The 19,599-nt window shown below is 41.9% G+C and overlaps 1 protein-coding gene and 1 long non-coding RNA gene across 3 annotated transcripts; one reads left to right on the forward strand and one right to left on the reverse strand.

The window, feature by feature from the left end:
• Window positions 1-24: 24 nt before the first annotated feature.
• On the forward strand, window positions 25-9,410 carry UTP15 (UTP15 small subunit processome component). 2 transcript variants are annotated; one of them, XM_042013053.1, is made up of 12 exons: window positions 27-238; window positions 578-670; window positions 755-939; window positions 2,072-2,250; window positions 3,010-3,135; window positions 3,794-3,929; window positions 5,057-5,141; window positions 7,191-7,340; window positions 7,516-7,617; window positions 7,822-7,955; window positions 8,440-8,498; window positions 9,005-9,410. In XM_042013053.1, the coding sequence occupies exons 1-12, from the start codon at window positions 149-151 to the stop codon at window positions 9,232-9,234; spliced, it is 1,569 nt and encodes a 522-aa protein (XP_041868987.1). In that variant the 5' UTR covers window positions 27-148; the 3' UTR covers window positions 9,235-9,410. The 2 variants fall into 2 exon arrangements, with proteins under 2 accessions (XP_041868985.1, XP_041868987.1); XM_042013051.1 differs by having other exon boundaries at window positions 25-238; window positions 578-939.
• Window positions 9,411-15,954: 6,544 nt separating this feature from the next.
• Window positions 15,955-19,599, reverse strand: LOC121657307. Its single transcript, XR_006013560.1, has 3 exons — window positions 18,936-19,599; window positions 16,254-16,260; window positions 15,955-16,139 (listed from the first exon to the last, which is right to left on the reverse strand). It is a non-coding gene; the product is annotated as an uncharacterized LOC121657307 (long non-coding RNA).

A 19,599-nucleotide genomic window follows, 5' to 3' on the forward strand; every position in this document is an offset into this window, starting at 1 on the left:
ACGTAATGCCGGTGCGCCTGCGCTTCCTCTCCTCGCGGCCGGCGCGGTGCCCGCCATCGCTGGGGCGCAGCGTGTCCCGTTCACCGGGGGCCCATCGGCCCTTCCCGACCTCTTCCGCTGAGCCCCACCCGCCCCGGCCCCGCGCGCCATGGCCGCGTACAAGCCGGTGGTGGTGCAGGCATGCCCCAAGCTCGGGGAGAGGGTCACGCAGGACACGCTCTACTGGCGGGGATACAAGGTAGGAGGAAGCGGCCTCACACTCGCAGTTACTGCCCCAGAATGCCTTTTTTTTTTTTTCCGCTTTCCTGCAGTTAATTTTTTTTTTAAACACGCACGAGTTAGTTTTTTACCTCAAAACACGTAAGTAATGGATCAGTTGTAATGTGAGAATTGGAAAAAATTTACAAGAACAGGAGTAACGTGGCAGAAGTGAAACTCACTATCGTTGTATTTAAAAAACGCTTTGGTTCTAGTGGAGTTCTGAGCTCTTTGTAGGAAGAATAGCTTTTATTTTGCTGTTTTCGTACTTGATGGTGTGCTTATGTGTATTTAATGATCCTTATTGCAATTGTTTTAGACACCTGTTCAGATAAAGGAGTTCGGTGCAGTAAATAAAATTGACTTCTCCCCAGTCCCGCCATATAACTATGCTGTCACAGCATCTTCGAGGGTAAGTGGTTTTTCTGAGGCTTTTATGCTCTTGTCCTTCAGTTGGTATCACACAACAAGATGTAATGCTGTCTTGTTTTGGCAGATCCACATCTATGGCCGGTACTCCCAGGAGCCCATCAAGACGTTCTCTCGCTTCCGGGACGCCGCGTACTGTGCCACGTACAGGGACGATGGGCGTCTGCTCGCCGCCGGCAGCGAGGACAGCGTCATCCGCCTCTTCGACATCAGCGGCAAAGCACCACTGAGGCAGTTCGAGGGTCATACTAAGTAAGACAGGATTGGTTTGTTTCCTTTGTGTTCATAAACTTCTTTGCTATATTTGCACATCACAGACTCACCACAGACCGGATGGTTTGACCTTAAAGATTGTCTTGTGCCAGCCCCCTTGCCACACGGCAGGAACACCCGCTAGTAGACCAGGTTGCTCAGAGCCCACCCAGCCTAGCCTTGAGCACTGCCAGGGAAGGGGTATACATAACTTCTCCGGGCAACCTGTTCCAATGCCTCACCAATATACAGTATTTATGTTAAATTATATGTCTGCTTCACATGCTGCTGAAAATCTGTGGAATACTGGTTTACATTGCTTTCAATTGTCTCATGTAGATCTTACTGGAAAGTAGATTTTAAAATTAAATTTGAAATTGGAGGAAGTTTTTAAGAAATTCTAAATGTGCATCGAGTATGTAGAAGAGTAAATATATTTTGTTTCAGCTAGGTGTCTCTTAATAAGTTGTGTAGATACAGTCTTATGAGTTCATTGCACTGATAAGCACATTTTATCTCCTTATCATCATTTATTATGATGCTGGTAGGAGAAGAGTTCTAGAAAGTGTCTAAACCAAAACAGTGAAGAAACATGCCAGGAAAAGTAGGAATCCCTTAAGAAAAGGCTCCAAAAAACAAAACAGAAAAAATACGTAATGGTAGCTTGGGGTGGAGAAGAAGTTAGGAGTGCTGATGTATCAGTGAGGAGAAGACAATGACAATGCTTCAACAGATCTCTGTGCTATGAAAGATCAATGTGCATTTTATCTACATAGAGCAACAAGAACCCGCCTTTGCGTGGGACGTACCCAGACTGACCTTGAGAGTGTTTCTGTTTGAGGTCTGTTTGTAAATTAGGTGTTATGTTATAATGCTAGGTTAACTGCAGTAAGATTTGCATGCCTGTGCTCCTGCCAACATCTGTCGGGATGTTATGGTGATAGCAAAGATTTCAATAGTGATTTTAAAGGACAAGAACATCATTCAAACCAGTCATACTTAAAATTTGCTGTTATGGAGAGGCTTTGTAAATTCTGATATAAAACACGGTGCTTCTAAGTTAGAGTAGTTTAATGAACTCTTGAAACATGAATGTATTTTTACTTTGGATCTTGTGGACTTTGTTTTCTAGACCAGTTCATGTAGTGGGCTTCCTGTCTGATAAATACCGAATATTTTCTGGTGGTGATGATTATTCGTCAAATTTGTGGGATATTCCAAGTGCCACAGAAATCGTCTCATACAGTGAACATACTGACTATGTGAGATGTGGCTGTGCAAGTAAAGTGAATGCAGATGTCTTCATAACAGGTTTGGTTTTATTTTTTTATTTATGCTTCTTTTGGATTGAATTTTTTTTATTGTATTTTAGTCATGAAGGATCAGTTTCCCTGTGCAATGCCTACTTTATTGTTTTCTTTTTTTTGCTTGCTTTTTAAGCTTGACACCGATGTTTTAGGGAAACTTTGCAGGAACTAAGTTTAACTGAGTTTTTGGTTTAGCCTGTTAGGGTTAACAGAACTGTTCTGACTAACTTCTGAAAGTTAAGAAAATACTGTGAATGTACCCTTTGGGTGGGAGTGACTGAAGGGTTTTAGCAAGTTTCTGGAGCAGGACGCTAGTCTGTACAGCCCGTAACTGGCAGACTCAAGAAGTTGAGGTCATGTGAAGTTATTCGGAACCAGTTGCTTTTGGTTATCCTAGCAGGAGCTTTCTATCAATCTGTGGAAAACTGCTGTGAAAAAAACCTAGTATTCGTTTTTTCAGGAGGCACAAGAAGCTAGGGTTTATCATGTTGCCTGATATTAATTGTTACAAATACACTTGATTAATAGAAATGAAATGAAAACAGATTACTTTCACAGACTGACATGTAGCTAGGGCTAGAATTAGAAAATTTATGATGCCTTAGATATTAACTAAGGTAAATCACAAGGTGTTTTTACATGTATGGTTTATGGAAAACTATTGCTATTAGCCAGGACTCCTTTAGATGGTAGGACATGGCTGTTTTAGTTCCTGAAATAGTTGAAATTATGAAACTGAAGCTATTTATGGTGGTATTTGCAGGTTCCTATGATCACACTGTGAAACTGTTTGATGCACGAACAAAGAGTAGTGTCATGACAATAGAACATGGCCATCCTGTGGAGAGCGTGCTTCTGTTCCCATCTGGTGGACTTCTGGTATCTGCAGGTAATTCTATAGAATCAGATAAATCAAATTTCTTTTCTGTGGTCCTAATTTTGAGAAATACTTCAGCTACTTACTTTTTGTGTGGTGTTTTAGTTTGATAATGAAGTGGTAAGTGATGTGACAGATGGATTTCTCAAATATTTTCTCCAGGAATCTGTGTTTATCTGGAGGGTGCAAGTAGGGGTCTTTTCTTTTTGTCTTTGTTTTGATATTCTTGTAGTTGCTATCCCCCCCCTTTCCAAAGACATTTTTAATGACAAATACAGGCTCTAATTCCTTCTAAAGTGAAGGAATCAACATACTTAGGTTTTGAAAAGATGGGACTGTGTGTTTCTCTTAATGTTGACAAGCCTTTTTAGTCTCTTCTTGCCATTGCATCAGAAGTACTGTAACCCCATAGTTTATAGATTTCTTTTTGGTAATTAATATGGTTGGAGAATGGTTGAACCATTCAGCTCCATTCAGAATGGCGTAAAAAAGAGCAGGATTGTAATGTATCTTGTGCCAGGAGATAGAATGGAAGAGGATGGTGAGTAGGTACAGAAGACTGTTAGGAGTTAAAGGTACCAGTGAAGGAGGTACTGCATCACTCTGTGAAAACTTCAGAGAAGCATAAATATGTACATATGTAAGACTGTTTTGTGTACTTTCTCTTCAGGAGGTCGATATGTCAAAGTTTGGGATGTACTAAAAGGTGGACAGTTACTAGTTTCACTTAAAAATCACCATAAAACTGTAACTTGTTTGTGCCTGAACAGCTCTGGACAAAGGCTATTGTCAGGATCCCTGGACAGGTTGGTGTACTTTGTGGCTTCATTATGTTTACATTCTTTAGGACTCTCTTTCTTTGAAAGGTCTTACACATCACTGTGAGTCTGTGTGTGTTTTTTGGGCTTTATATGAGAACACGTCTTGGGGCCAAGGTACCTTCTGCGAAGCTGTGCCTGCTTATTGCAGGGACCTTGGTCTAGATGAGCTTTAAAAGGTTCCTTCCTACTCAAACCATAGTGTGATTCTGTGATACATCTTAACCTTTTCCTCTTACTGATCTGAATGTCAGTGTGCCTTTTGGGAATGCATATGGGGAACTTCTAAATGAGTGTTCAGTTTTTTAAATCTCTAAACTGACCTTTCCAGTCTTTGTAAATTAACTATTCCTAACTCTAATACAGTTTAAATCGCTAAAAGTGTATTAATATTCACCTTTAAAAAGCCTGGGTTTTGTGTCTCTCTGCTGTTGCTTCTTGTACCCAAGAGTGCAGGTGAACATGAGCTCTTTGCTTTTTTGTTTGGTTTCAGTTGATGAGTACTGATACTTGGTCTCTTGTCTCTGAGACATTAGAAATACAAAGTGGTCTGAAGTGACTATGGGTCTGTTTTCCTCCTCCCTCATGTATTTCCTAGGCTACCTCAGGCTTTATGATTGCATAACACCAGTTTATCCTTGTAAGATAATATTTTGGTTTCCAATTTGTTAAATATTTCATATTTCCAACCAAACCCCTAAGGGGCAGCTGGATACAAGAGTATCTATGGATTTACAGAAATTGCTAGTAGATCTTGTATTTGACATCTAAGAACAAATATGAAGAGATGCTCTCTTAGTGTTTTACTAATACGCATTTCTGAATTCAAATAGTCACTACATCTGCATTCAATTTCTTCTTCTGTTTCTGCCCCATTTTCACTTTTTTTTGGGGTAAGAGCAATCCTGGCTTGACTTGTGGATATCTTTTAACAGAACCTTTCTGTTGCAGGAGGAGTTATACCTAAGAAGCCCAATGGTAGTGTGAGGAATGCACTGTATTAATACTTAGCTTTCTTAAATGATCTATAGATAAGATGAGAGCGATGAAGTTCCTGTAAAATGACTACAGTAAAGCTTTACTAACAATGTTTTTATCTTTACCCTTCTGTGTAGGCATGTGAAGATTTACAGTACTACATCCTACAAAGTAGCCCACAGCTTCAACTATGCAACATCCATCCTCAGTCTTGCATTGTCGGTAAGTATATTAGAAGTCTTGCTAGATAAGGTAATTCCTGATACCTTTTAAGTCACTAAAGTAAATGTTGCTTTCATATAGCTTTCATGGCTATTGGGTGTTCCAGAAGAATGCTGTACATGCAAAGTAGGGTGATGGAATATATTTCTCCTGAGTAACAAACACTAAGAGGTTTTAAACATAATAGATTCAAATAGCAGATGTTACCTGACTAGATCAGTACAAAATCATGTGTTTATGAATGACAGTGTACATCACAGGGAAACTATTCACTTTAGAAGGGAGGTTCTTTGACTTCGAGAAGATTGTACTCACCTTTTGCCTTTCAGGAATGCTGTGAGTCCTTTTGCATGGCAGCAGTAAAAAAAAAGTAGTTACTTTTTTGAGAAATTTAGAATAGGATGTGAACTTGCTTTAAAAGTTGGTGGTGTTAGGTTGGTCTGAGGAAGAAAGAAGAGGGTGTGAGCAATAAACAAGTTTGTTTTTCAAGGCATGTGTCTTATTGTCTTGGAAGCAGACAGCAGAGACTCTTACTTCTCTGAAGCGCTTGATTTCCAGTGGATAAGTGACCTGCTGGCCAGAAATTTGGAGGCTAGCACCAGTTTTTAAACAGTACTGTTGTCATGTAGTCACCCCCTTAGGTAGCCTCTGAAGGACATGTGAATGGGACTGTGAGGGATCTTTACTAGCTTTGCTACTTTACTATTGTCCTGCTCTGCTGGAATGTAGAGGAAAGTGGGTGTGGGGAGTGTCTTCCTTTCTTCATTTCCTAGCATATTACGTAGGGAGCTGAGCTAAAATGAACTTCGAGGTTTTTTTTCTTTTGAGGTGGAGTGTACAGAATCCATAGCCTTTTAAGACCCTATGGCATCTGCAAAATATGCAGTACCTGTAGTTTAGCATCTCTAGAGTGTGTATAATACATCTTTTGAAGCATAGTCTTTTGCTTTTTATTGACTAAACCATTTTAATTTTAAATGGTTATATGAGAACATTATAATGCCCTTACTGAGTCAAACCAAAAGCAGGTCTAATTCCAGACGCTGCTTCCAACTATAGCCAGCCATAAGTAGGTGTGTATAGAAAATTAAACCGAGGGCAAGTGTGTGTGATAAATTGGCTGATATTCTCCCAAATTCCAAACTCATTTTCTGATGAGAAATTAACTCATCAAAGTGTAATTAAACAAATGTAGTTTTTGTGTAATTTAACAAAATTCTATTACATAAGCCTATTCAGTCTCTCCTTGAGCTTGGATAAACTTGAAACCTTGCCTAGATTCCTTGACAAGGAGTTCCACATTTCTGATACTTGTTGTGTGAAGAATTGCTTCCTATTGTTCCACTTGAACCTTCATTAGCTTCCATTGATGCCCTTAAATGAGACATTGACCAGCTGATCTCCATCTATACCTGTCATAATTCTGTAGACTTCTATCATATCAGAGAATCATAGAATGGCTTGGATTGGGAGGGATCTTAAAGGTCCTCTAGTTTCATCCCCCCTGCCCTGGGCAAGGGCACCGCTAGACCAGGTTGCTCAAAGCCCCATCCAGCCTGGCCTTGAACACTTCAAGGGATGGGGCATCCACAATTTTTCTGGGTGAAATTTATACCTACTTTGTTATGTAAGTGAAATTACATATACCAGTGACTGGTGTTTTGAACAACTTTCAGTTGTTTCTCAAAATTCTGCTGTTCTGTGATAGCTTTGCTTTCTCACAGGTTCTGCTCATGCTTCCTGTATGGCACCTAATAGCCAAAGGTAGTTGTATGCCGCTGCAAAAAACAAAACCTTATAGTTACAGAAGGGTGTTAATGAATCATTGAGCTTGGTTCACTAGTCAGTCTGTAATGCTGCTTATGAGCGTAGCCTTGAAGCAGTCCCTGTTTTGAACAAAGTATTCAATCACAGAACCTCAAAGAACTGCCCTCCACCTTAAATCATCTATGATACTATGATTCGAACCTTATCACGAAGCATAAAAATGTGCATGATAGAGCACAAGTGAAAACTCTGCGTCCTAACTCTGTGATTTCTTTATGCTAGCCTGAAGATGAAACCATAGTTGTAGGCATGACCAATGGGGTGCTAAATGTTAAGCACAGGAAGCCGGAAGAAAAGAATGAAAAGTCTCAAAAGAAGAGACAACCAGTGTATAGAACCTTTGTGAAAGGAAGAACTTACATGCCAAAACAGGTATGAGGTGGTAAGAAAATATGTGCTGAAACATTTCCAAAAAATTGGTTTCTTGAAATGGGCTAAATTGGAGGAAGGAAAGAGAGGGAATATATAAGATTATTCATGGTAATATAGCTAATCTATTATGTGTGTGTGTATTTGTCTTATTCTGAACTCTTTTTTTGAATTCTAGGAAGATTTCTGTGTCAGTAAACCTGTAAAACGTGTTTTGAGAAAATATGACAAGCTGCTGAGGGGCTTTCAGTCTTCCAAGGCTCTGGATGCAGTACTGGAGGTGAGGCATTGGGTTTTCTTCTCATCAAAGTTTTGTGTTGTCACCTGATGTTAATTTTCCCTGTATGTCATACTAATTTTTTTCTAGTGTATAACTAGAAAGGAATCTAAGTTGGGTTCCGTTTTGGTTTTGCTGATACCAGTCAGTCCTCTGTTGTGTGTAAAGATACTGCTTTGGTACTAAACTCTTCTTGTATGTGTCCAGCCACCCATCATGCTTCATACTCCTGAAGTCACAGTTGCAGTCATGCAGGAACTGCATCGCAGAGGAACGCTGAGAAGTGCACTTGCAGGCCGAGATGAGAAGCAAGTTAATCTCCTGCTTACCTTTGTGGCAAGGTATTATTTTAACATGAGTTCCCTCTGACTATTTTGACACTTCTATTTCCTAATAACTTCCCACAGATCACAGGTAGAACACTGGTACTCTTGAAATCTCACATGCCTTTTCCATTCTGATTACCAAGGTTTTGGGATAGGTTTGAAACAGTTTACCTGTTAGCACAGAACAGTTTTGCTGATAGTATGCTTATTCTACTTCTTTGCCAGACACTCTACCCTTAGTCTGTTATTTTCTGTCTCCCTGATGGAACTTGTGTTTTTATGTACTCGAGGCTTTTTGCCACTCCTCCAACCCCCACTGCCTTCCTGAAAGGAGGAGGGTAAATATCACATGTATGAGTTTTTTTGACTTGCATCTCTGACTGGTGTGCTGTGATGTCTCTTCATCAAGAAAAATTTGTCTGTATGCCTGTGTGAGAAAGCTTCTTGTGGAGTGCAGTTGACAAAACCAGTAAAATTGGAATGTCTTCTAATTTTGCAGGCGTGTGATTGAGCCTAGATTTACTCCTGTGCTGGTGACTGTTGCTGATATGATCACTGGTAAGACAACACAAAAAAGATGCTCAAAGCCATATAGCTAGCTTGGAAATAAGATTGAAAGTGCTACAATTTAAAGAAACCAAATCTTTATGGGTTTGTTTAAAGTGTGGACTTAGTGTCAAGAGAATGATCCAAAAAAGATATTTCCAGATAATATTGACCATAGTCAGAATCTGATTTGCACAGGCTGCAGGAAGCTCCTCATGGTCTCTTAAGTGTCTTTGATACTTCATGCATTTGTGTTTACATAGTGCAAGTAGCTTTTTCTTATTCAGTGAGGTAAAAATAGTATTTGAGGTCATAAAAACTTCTGTTTCTGTTAGTTGGACATACTGCTGCTGTGAGTACATACAATGACTGTTTTCAGAACAGACAACATTAAAGTTGTCTTAGTTTTTCAGAGTGTTGGACTTGTGCTAGAATCCTTAAGTGTGTCTCTAACTAGCTGATAAAACTTTCGCCTTTTTATACATCTATGGATTCTTAACTGATATTTTTCTTTACAGACATTTATCAGCCTGTGGTTGGGCAGTCAGCAATTGTTGATAAACAGTTCTTGAAACTTCAGGAAGCTATTGGAAAAGAAATTGACTATCAAGAGGAGCTACTAGAAGTTTTGGGAATGATGGATACGCTCTTTGCTACTTTTACTAAGAAAAGAGATACAAGTCTAGAAGAGAACAAAAGAGAACAAAATGGTCTTACAGAAATCATTGAAACAAACAGGAATTACTGACACTCATCACAGCAAATTGTCACAACTGTGGACCTGAAAGACATGACCTGTTCTCTTGGTAACTTCTTATAATAGTGACTTTCAAAATAAGCCTCTCTATGTTGAACTTGTCTTTTAAACTGTGTTGCTGAATAGACTTGATTACTGAAGACAGAGAAAGAGAAGGATGTTTTCAAGATTGTCCATGCAACATTTTCCAAAAAATTTAATTTTAAAGTTTTATTTCAGAGTTACATAACTTCTTAAGGGTTTACATGGCCTTAGTTTTGGTAGCTGGATGGCTTCTGTGAGAAACTGTCAGAAGTTTCCCTCATGTCTGGCAGAACCAATCCCTTGTTCCAAAGATGGACCCACTGCTGGCCAAGGCTGGGCCAACTAGAAATGGTGATAACAAAGTTATTACGCAGTTGTAACTGCGGCCAGAGAAGAGCAGAGTGAGAACATGTGAGAAGAACAACCTTGTGGACACCGAGGTCAGTGAAGAGGAAGGGGCAGGAGATGTTCCAGGTGCAGCAATTCCCCTGGAGCCCATGGTGCAGCAGCTGTGCCCCTGCAGCCCAAGGAGATCCATGGGGAATGCAGAGATCCACCTGCAGCCCATGGAGGAGACTCAGAGAGGAGCAGGTGGATGTCTGAGAGGAGGCTGCGATCCAGTGGGAGATGCATGGAGAGAGGGGCCCTGCTCCAAGGCTGAGCAGCCTGTCCTTGAAGGACTGCACCCCGTGCAAGAGTGACCCACGCTGCAGCAGTTTGGGGAGGGCTGTTGACCATGGGATGGACTCATGCTGGAGAAGTTCATGGAGAACTGTCTCCCATGGGAGGGAGCCCACAGTGCAGCAGGGGAAGGACTCCTCTCCCTGAGCAGTGGGAGAAGCCACAGGTCATGAACTGACCATAACCCCCATTCCCTGTGTCCCTGTGCCACTGGGGTAGGAGGCAGAGCTGGGAAGGAGGGAGGGGCAGGGGGAACATGTTTTTAAGGGTTTATTTTACTTCTCATTGCCCTGCTCTAATTTTGTTTAGTAATAAATTTAATTGCTATCTCTTAAGTTGAGCCTGTTTAGCCCATGATGATACTTGATGAGTGTTGTCTCCCACTACTTAAGCCATGAACCCTTCATTATATTTTCTCCCCGTGTCCAGCTGCAGAGGAGAGTGAGAGAGCAGCTTTGGTTGGGTGCCTGGTGTCTGGCCAGCACCAACCCACTACAGTTGTGTGTCCAGTACTGCCAGCAGTCAACAATTTTCAGTTTTTATTTACCAGAAAATAATTATTTAAGGGTAATCTCCAATCTCACATCCTTGGAAATTCAAACAAAACAGCCTACACATTTGATAACACTTGACTACATTGTTTTTTCTCTCCATCATCTCCATTTAAGGTTTCCATGAATTCACAGGGCACAGCAGAATGACTCAAGAAGTGCATGCTTATGTATATTGAAAAAGTTATTAGTTTAATTTTTTTAATGATGCATATGCATTTATGAATTATAATTTTCTAGAAAACAGGTCATACTTCTAAAGGGGAATTAATTCAAATTAAAGTAATAAGTGCACAGCAGTGAAAAAATACTCCCGTTAAATATCAAAACATCAATTTTTGTGTAATTCTGTCACTTTCAATGCACAGTAGGTGGAATTTGAGTCTATATTGTTATTAGTCTGTGTTTGAATGCTAGGGTAATGGTTTATTTTAACTTCAAGCAGGGCTGGATCAGTATGAATACATTGGGAAGAGAGATGTGCCAAAGGCTGTTGTGTACATGTAGTATGACAGTAGGGTAGAACTTAGTTCTTAACCTGTTTTATGACTTGCATTTTCCCCAGGCCTGGAATTTGTTTAAGATATAATAGGAATTTCTTGCAACATTAATTTGCTCATGTGTGGCATTGGAAGGTAGATATCAGTAGTAGAAATAGCTAGAACAGTTTTGCAACTTCATATCTAAAATCTTAACAATTGTGACTGAAAAGCGTGGAGTGGTATCTTGTCTGCCACTAAATTACTTTGTGAACAATGTATGTTCCTGACTACTGGGATTTATTGGCTTTGAAGACTTAGAATGATAACAGGTAATAACAAGGAGCATGTTCATGCAAACTTCAAACTTCTAGTTTCCTTGCTGCTTAGTTAACTATTTTTAATTTTTATTTTGTTTATATTAATAGACCTGAACCTGCTTTTGTCTTTTAGGAAATCCATGTACTTCTCATAATTGTGTGACTTAATCAGGCAATATCACTTAGCTTTCACACAGAATTAATTTTCGGGAGTGGAGGTGGTGGGGAGGCTTATCTTGGAGCCTCCTTATTCTGTGAACCAGTATTGCTTGAAGATGCACATTTCTCTTGGCAGCATAGTTTTCTATGTTTTGAAAACCACTAACCTGGACATAAAGCATACTTTCAGTTCTTACTGAAAGTATTAATGTCTAAGGTATGTATCTGTTCTGTGTAGTGCTTTAAAGTTTGATGTGTGGCTAGCAGAAGCATCGGAAGAAGTTAGATTAAAATCACGATTAGTTGGATCTAAAGTGGAGAGAGATGGATTTGATAGTTGGACTGTTAAGTGGATGAGAATTTGGTTGGTTGGTTGCATCCAGAGGGTAATGGTGAAGGGCTCAATGTCCAGATGGAGATCAATGGTGTACGAGCTGTGTCCCTCAGAAATCCATATTGGAACCAGTACCATCTGATGTCTTCATCAATCACAGACAATGGGATCAACTGTACCCTCAGCAACTTTGCAGATGACACAAAGTCAAGTGGTGCAGTTGACACACCTGAAGGATGGGATGTCCCTTTCCAGAGGGACCTGGAAAGACTCATGAAAGGGGCCCGTGTGAACCTCATGAAGTTCAATAAGACCAAGTGCAAGGTGCTGCACCTGGGTCAGGGTAACCCCTGATATCAACATAGGGTGGGGCGAAGAGATGGAGAGCAGCCCTGCTGAGAAGGACTTGGGGGTGCTGGTGGGTGAGAGGCTGGACGTGACACTCATGTGCACTCACAGCCCAGAAAGTCAAACGTGTCCTGGGCTGCATCCAAAGCAGTGTGGGCAGCAGGGACGGGGAGGGGATTCTGCCGCTCTGCTCTGCTCTGGTGAAGAACTCCCACCTGAAGAACTGTAGCTTCTTGGGTGCTCAGCACAGCAAGGCATGGACCTGTTGGAGTGAGTCCAGAGGGTGGCCATGAAGATGATCAGTAAGCTGTAGCACCTCACCTGTGAAGACAGGCTGAGAGACTTGGGGTAACTCAGCCTGGAGAGAAGGCGGCTCCAGGGGGACCTTACTGAGGCTTTTTAGTACTTGCAGGGAGCTGATAAGAAAGATGGGGACAGACTTTTTAGCAGGCCCTGTTGTGATGGGACAAGGGGTAAAGGTTATAAACTAAAGAGCGGTAGATGTAGACTAGACATATGGAAGTTCATTATAATGAGGGCGGTGAAATGCTGGAACAGGTTTCCCAGAGTTGGTAATTGCTCCATGCCTGTAAGCAGTCAATGTCAGGTTGGATTGATTTACCAAAATATGAATATCAGTCTAATATCGATATCCAACTGAGATGGACAAAAACTCTTAACAGTTTAGAGTTAGTGTATGTTTTGTTTGGTGCCAGGCACTGTGTGGGATAGCTGCCTAGGATGCAGGCCCTGATACAGGCAAACACGATACCTTTTATTTCCAAATATTATGAATATCCAAAATACAAATGCATATTCATAATGTTAACACCTCCCATTCTCTGCTTCATATGGAAATGAGCTTAAATGTCATTAAGCATGCGTAGTGTGTGTTCTGAATTGAGTTGGTGGTCTTGAATTGGGTCAGTGGTCCTAAAAAAGATGAAGTAACTAATCTTCCTCATTTTGACCTTTTTGCCTTTCTGAGCTTTAACAATTCTAATTACTTTAGTGACCTCTAAGTTTCTTCTTGTGTGACTTTTGGACGGGTTCCCACAAAGGGAGGAAATGGGTAATTGTCCTTGTTCCCTACACCAACTTATCAATGTTTGTACTCCTCATTCTAAGCACAGCTAAGCAAACATGCAAATGACAGATCATCAGTTATTTGGCAATCAGTTACTAACATCTTAAAACCCATTTCAGGTCCAGCTCTCCTAACTATTTTAATTAACTCTCACTGGGCCCAAGTTCTTTCCTATTCCAACTAATCTCAATACAGCTAGCCTATAACGAAAGTCTCTATGCTTCTTCTAAATCTATGTTTCAGGATGGGGCTCTGAGCAACCTGATTTAGTCGAAGAAGTCTCTGCTTATTGCAAGGGGATTCGATTAGATGATCTTTAAAAGTCCTTTCCAACCCAATTTGTTCTATGATTCTCTCTCTTATGGCAATTAGATGTGTTACGATGTTTACCATTTATGTTAGTCTTCCAAGTGAATTTGCCAAGGTAGATGTGGAAACAAATGTGAGATATCATCTACACAAATGTAAATGGGATGAAAATACGAAAACACAAATGCTATTTAAGATTTTGATCTCTAACAAGACGCAAAATGGAATTTGGAAGACTCATATGATGGACAAGTTGTATTTTGAGTTCCACTGGATTTACTACCTCTGCATTGAGAGCCGGTATTTGTTCAGGTGACAAACTTGTCAGACTTATGTGTTCTTTGTGGATATTATATTTTGTTCTGAAAAATAGTAGTTTCTTTTTTTCCATTTAATAAGATTTTTTTACATTATGCAAGCTCTTCTTCAGTACCGACATAATTAAGTTACAGAGGAGCTAGAAAAAGATACCGTTATTACCAGTGTAGTGCCTGTTCTTCATGTTCTGATTTTATTTAATTACAATATTAATATGAAGCTTTGATTTTTGGCTTTTAAAATAGGCTGCAGCTTGAATAAAACAGGAAAAAAAACCTCCAGGTAAGAGTTTGTAGTGGTCTCTTGTGCTCGTGAATGTTTGAAATGCTTTACGGCAGTGCCAAGCAAACATATTTTTGTTCTGCAAGTGAAAAAGTATTTATATGAAAATGTAGTTATTTTTCCATCAGTGCATTATCTTATGGTCCAGAATCTAGTATGTTGAAGTATTAAGATGGAATTTAATAAACTGGAATAGTTAAAATAGTTAATTGTGCATTGGATGGGAGGGGATGTAGTGCTGGGTATCCTGTTTTGAGAAACTATATTTATCTGCTTATGTGGGAAAGGTGTTGGCGATTGAATCACGGACACAGACCAGCAGGGAATCTGAATCATTTATTCAAAGGAATGAGCTGGTTTTATACACTTTTCTAAGGCACAGCATTTCCTTATATGGCGTGACCTATCCTGTGTTGGCACATCAGCCACACTCTTTCTCAATGTCCTTCTATGGGGTGGTCACTCGCTGTTCACTTGTCTGTCAGCTCCCCGCAGGTTCCTCTCCATAGGGCTCTGCCCTGTGACACCTCCTCCACCCAGGGTCTGGTGGAGGCAAGCCTCTGTGTGCCGCCATGTGCTCCTTTGTGTTGCCATGGGCCTCTGCAGGCAGGTTTTACAGTTCACAGCCCAATTCTCTCTTATAATTCCCCATAGAAAGGGAGAATTTATTGCAGACGGCTTCTTGTTGACTTGTAGCTCGTTTGGAAATAACCAGGTTGATTGTGTTGAAATGTAGTTCATAAATTACCTTGCCCCAGAGCAGATAGTTACAGACAAAAAGCATGTCTGTTATTATTCTTTTAATGTACTTTTCATAGGAAATATTCTTGCAGCTCCTTGTTGGAAAGAAGGAATACCTCCTTACCCCCCAATGTTCTTGTGGCTCAGGAGCATAGTTATTGTGGAGTGTAACCAAAAAAGAGGTTTCTCTAAATGAATGCAACCAGAATTAGACTGGGATTCAAAAAGAATAGTAAATTAAAACTTCCCTTTCCTGTGTTCAGGCACTTGAATTACATGGGAGAACTGGAGAGATGAGCTGGTTGGTCACTCCATTGCTTTTATCAAGGCTTCAACTGAACATTCCCCAGGAAAGACACTGACCTCTTCCCTGGACTAATTCCGCCAATGAGTGAAACTTTTATTGCTAGATCCCATATACATTCTAACTTCTCGAGGGCATTTCAACAGATACACTTGAAGACCGTGCTGCTAGAATTTACTAAGTTGTACTGTTTGAGTTGTTCAAGGCTGCATAACTAATGACATGAAAACAGAAAATACTAAAATACTTATTGTCTAATATTACCTCATCCCGCAGCCATATGGAGGAGGAGAGATATCCAGCATGCAGGAATTGTGCAGCAAGATTGATTTATTTAATTATTTTACAAACTCTTTTATAGATTTTTTTCTTCATTGTCTAATTGGACAAAGGATCAGCCACCCCCTGGGGGTGATTGGCTAAAATCCTAAAACATCCCCTGTCAAAATATTTTCCTACTGTACTATAAACAAAGGTCAGCAAGGTTGCAGGCGTTCATAGTTTATAAACCCTGCAAATATCTTCTGCGAGAGAGAAAAGTATCCCACGGACTTAGAAAGTAGCAAGAAAAATTCTTGCTAACGGCATTTTTGTATCCACAATTCCCCTTTTTGTTTTTTAAGATAACAATTCTACTATTAATCCTAAGTAGATATTTACATCAGTTATTAATTCTAAACATGTCCTTAAGGCTTTAACTATCTGACTCCATAACAAGAAATTTAAAGTTCAGTCTCTGCTTGTGGAAGGACCATCCCAGTCTCTGCTTGTAGAAGGACCATCTGCCTGATGGTTGACATCCTGGTCATCATCAGAAGAGTCATTAGGCTGATGATCTACATTCTGGTCACCGTTTGGATGGTTGGCGTTCTGGTCATCATTTGGAGGTTGCCTGTTCTGCCTCTGCTGCCGTAGGTCAGGGCGAATGCATTTTGCAGGTAGCCACCGTACCCCAGTATCTGTGGAAACACAAGCATACCCACGACCCCAAACGATAAGCTCATGTGGGCCTTCCCACTGGTTAGTGAGTAAATTCCACACCCAGACTTTTGCCCAGGGCAGCTGTCTCTCACCTGCAGACTGCAATGAGAGAAAATGATTCAGAATAACAGGATTATTTGAATTTTGTGGTAGTGTAAGGTGATTAATTGTATACAAAGCTTTTTCTAGTTGGCTCTGTGGGGTTTCTCCATGCATTCCCCCTTTTTGTTTTTCCAAAACACGCTTCAAGGTACCATGAGCGCGTTCGACAATGGCTTGGCCAGTAGGAGAATGTGGGATACCAAAGGTATGGTCTACACCCCATACGTGCAAGAACTGCTGCGTCTTCTCCGAGGCGTAGGCAGGACCATATCGGTTTTCACAGAAGCTGGCACGCCCAGGACTGAGAAAGCCAATTTCCAATGGGCAATGACATCACGGCCCTTCTCTTCAGTGTGAGCAGTAGCCCACATAGCCGAGGAGAAAGGGTCAGTAGACACGTGCATGTATTTAAACCGGCCAGATTTGGGGATGTGCGTTACATCCGTTTGCCAAATCTGCAAGGCTTTTAGCCCTCTGGGGTTTACCCCTGATGGCAAAGGTGCAGCGAGTCCGTGACAGTCAGCTCAAGCGCTGACAATGTCACGCGCCTCGGTTGGTGTTAAATGAAACTGCTTCTGCAGGGTATGTGCACTTTGATGGAAGAAACCGTGCGATGCCTTGGCTTGTGCAATTTTGTCAGGCTGAGGCCCTACCCACGCACGGTTAGTCAGCATGTCAGCCCTGGCATTGCCTTCTGTTAGAAACCGTGGTAAATTGGTGTGGCTTCGAATGTGCAGAATGTAATACGGATGCACTCGAGCCTGAATTGCAGACCACAAGGTTTGCAACAGTGAAAACAGAGCCGCATTGTTCACCTCCTTCAGAAGTGAACAATCTAAGTGTTGGGTTATATCTGCTACGTAAGCAGCAAATTCAAAGGTTCCTGTGAGAATCATTGAAAAGCCATGGTAACAGCCCTTAATTCAACTAACTGAGCAGAGCCTGACTCGTGGCCCTTCAGCACCTGCCATTCCGATCCCTCCTTCCAGGTAACAATGGCTTTCCCAGTTTTCCCAGAACCATCCATAAAGACGGTGGGTCCTTGCACCGGCACTCGACTATTTCTTGGCCACAAGGAAAGTATGGTCGATTTTGCCAACTGCAGTAATTTATGACCAGGCAGATGGTAAGTGATCTGCCCTGAAAAGTTTTGCAGCGCGCTTTGCAAAGGAGCACAATGGATAAGGCTCCACTCAAAGTATTCCTTTGAGAGTGGAATGATAATTACTGCAGGATCCACAGCCATCAGTTGCAAACACCGTTGGCGGCATTTGATTATCAGAGAAGCAACCAATTCAAACACTGTGGTCACAGTCCTTTTCGGCTGATGAGGCAAAAAGACCCATTCTAGGATATGCAAAGGATCAGGCCATTGTGCATTCCACTGGCCAATGATACCTGTAGGATGGAGGTCTGGAATAGTAATGAAAACAGTGATAGCAATGGAGGGATCCACTCGATAAACCTGACGAGCGGAAACAGCCAGTTGGACCTCTTGCAGCGCTCATTGCGCTTCAGGAGTCAACTCCCGAGGTGAATTCAGATCGGGGTCCCCTTTTAACATATTAAAAAGTGGGGAAAGTTGCTTTGGGGTTAGACCTAGAGAAGGTTGTAACCAATTGATGACACCCAGCAGTTTCTGAGCATCATTCAAGGTTTTAATCTAATCCAAGAATTGCACCTCTTGACATTGGATAGTTTGGTCCAAAATTTTCACTCCTAAATATTTCCAAGGAGGATGCTGTTGAACTTTCTCCGGAGCTACCTCTAATCCATAGGCATGCAGAGCAGCGAGCAGCTGAGGCTGTATTCTCAGCAGCTCGTCCCGAGTGGACGCTGCCACCAGGATATCATCCATGTAGTGGTAGCAGCGTGCATCAGGAAACTGCTTGCGAACTCCGGCTAACGCTTGGGCGACATACCACTGACAGATAATTGGGCTGTTCCTCATCCCTTGAGGGAGGACCTTCCATTGGTATCTGTTAGCAGGTTCAGCATTGCTAATGGCAGGCACAGTAAAGGCAAATTTTGGTTTGTCATTAGGATGCAAAGGAATTGTGAAAAAGCAATCGTTCAAATCAATGATCAGGATGTCCCACCCCATAGGAATTATGGTGGGAGAGGGCATGCCAAGCTGCAATGCCCCCATACCTTCCATTACTGCATTAACTTTCCGGAGATCCTGCAACAGTCTCCATTTCCCTGATTTCTTCTTAGTTATGAAAACAGGAGTATTCCAGGGACTACTAGAAGGTTCAATGTGTCCCTGTTGTAACTGTTTCTGAACCAGCTGATGAAGGGCGTCTAACTTCTCCTTTGGTAGGGGCCACTGCAGCTCAAAAATTGGTGTGTCAGTCAACCACTGCAAAGGCAGTGTAGGATACTGTGTCCCCTTATGCACAGTGACCCCCACTAAAAATTTGTCCCAATCCGTGCCCCCCAAGCTACCAACACGTCCCGTCCCCAAAGGTTAAGGGAAGTGGTAGCAACATAAGGCCTAATTGTAGCTGTGTGCCCCTGTGAGTCCCTCACCATCACAGGCCGTTCACTTAAATAGCTCTGTGTGGTTCCTCCTACTCCTGCAATGGCCGATCCCACAGGAGCTAAAGGCCACGAGGGAGGCCATGCAGAGAAGGAGATGATAGTTACATCAGCACCCGCATCAATCAAACCTCGAAGCTGAGTCCGGGGTGAACGGGCGTTCGGCAGGATCAGGGTACATGTCATCTGTGGCCTTTGGTCAGAGATGTCTGCAGTCCAGAAGGCCTGCGGAAGTGCTGTAGATCCACTGCCGTTATCTTCATGAGTTTGTTGTTCTATCCTGGGGACACAAGACTTAAAAGGCACTAATTTAGCAAGGCAGGTTTTTCAGGAATAGTGACAGGGGGTTTTTGCGTGGAGACCATAGCGTGAATCTGACCTTTAAAGTCAGCATCAATAACTCCTGAGTGCACTAAGATTCCTTGATGGGTAACATCAGGTTTTCCCACCAGCATCACACTGGATTCCTAGGCTAGGGGTCCATATGCATCCAAGGGAACCTTATAAATACCGCTAGAGTCTAAGATGACTGTGGCTGTCGTGTGGATGTCAAAACCGTCTGATCTCTGGGTGCTGTCTCTAGGGTGGCTGGGTAGGCCTGTGCTTGTACCTGTGCCTGTGCCACTCTGCATCTGAGAGCAATTCCCCCTCCCCGCACCCCGGTGGAAGTTTCCCAACAGAGGCCGACCATCGGCATGAGTCCGGGATCTACAATAGTCCGAGCAATGCCCTGGCCTGCCACACCTCTTGCACTGGGGGATCGGTGTGTTCTCTTTTTGGCTCGGCTTAGGCCGC

This window comes from Corvus kubaryi, unplaced genomic scaffold (genome assembly GCF_017639235.1).
Source record: "Corvus kubaryi isolate FWS band 111438036 unplaced genomic scaffold, C.kubaryi_AGA036_p1.0 split1-37296, whole genome shotgun sequence".
In the NCBI taxonomy this organism is placed as follows: domain Eukaryota; kingdom Metazoa; phylum Chordata; class Aves; order Passeriformes; family Corvidae; genus Corvus; species Corvus kubaryi.

Coding starts and splice junctions, on each gene's coding strand:
- UTP15 (XM_042013051.1), top strand. CDS start 149: ATGGCCGCGTACAAGCCGGTGGTGGTGCAGGCATGCCCCAAGCTCGGG. Junction 7,341..7,515: donor GAACTTACATGCCAAAACAG/GTATGAGGTGGT, acceptor TTTGAATTCTAG/GAAGATTTCTGTGTCAGTAA. Junction 7,618..7,821: donor CTCTGGATGCAGTACTGGAG/GTGAGGCATTGG, acceptor GTATGTGTCCAG/CCACCCATCATGCTTCATAC.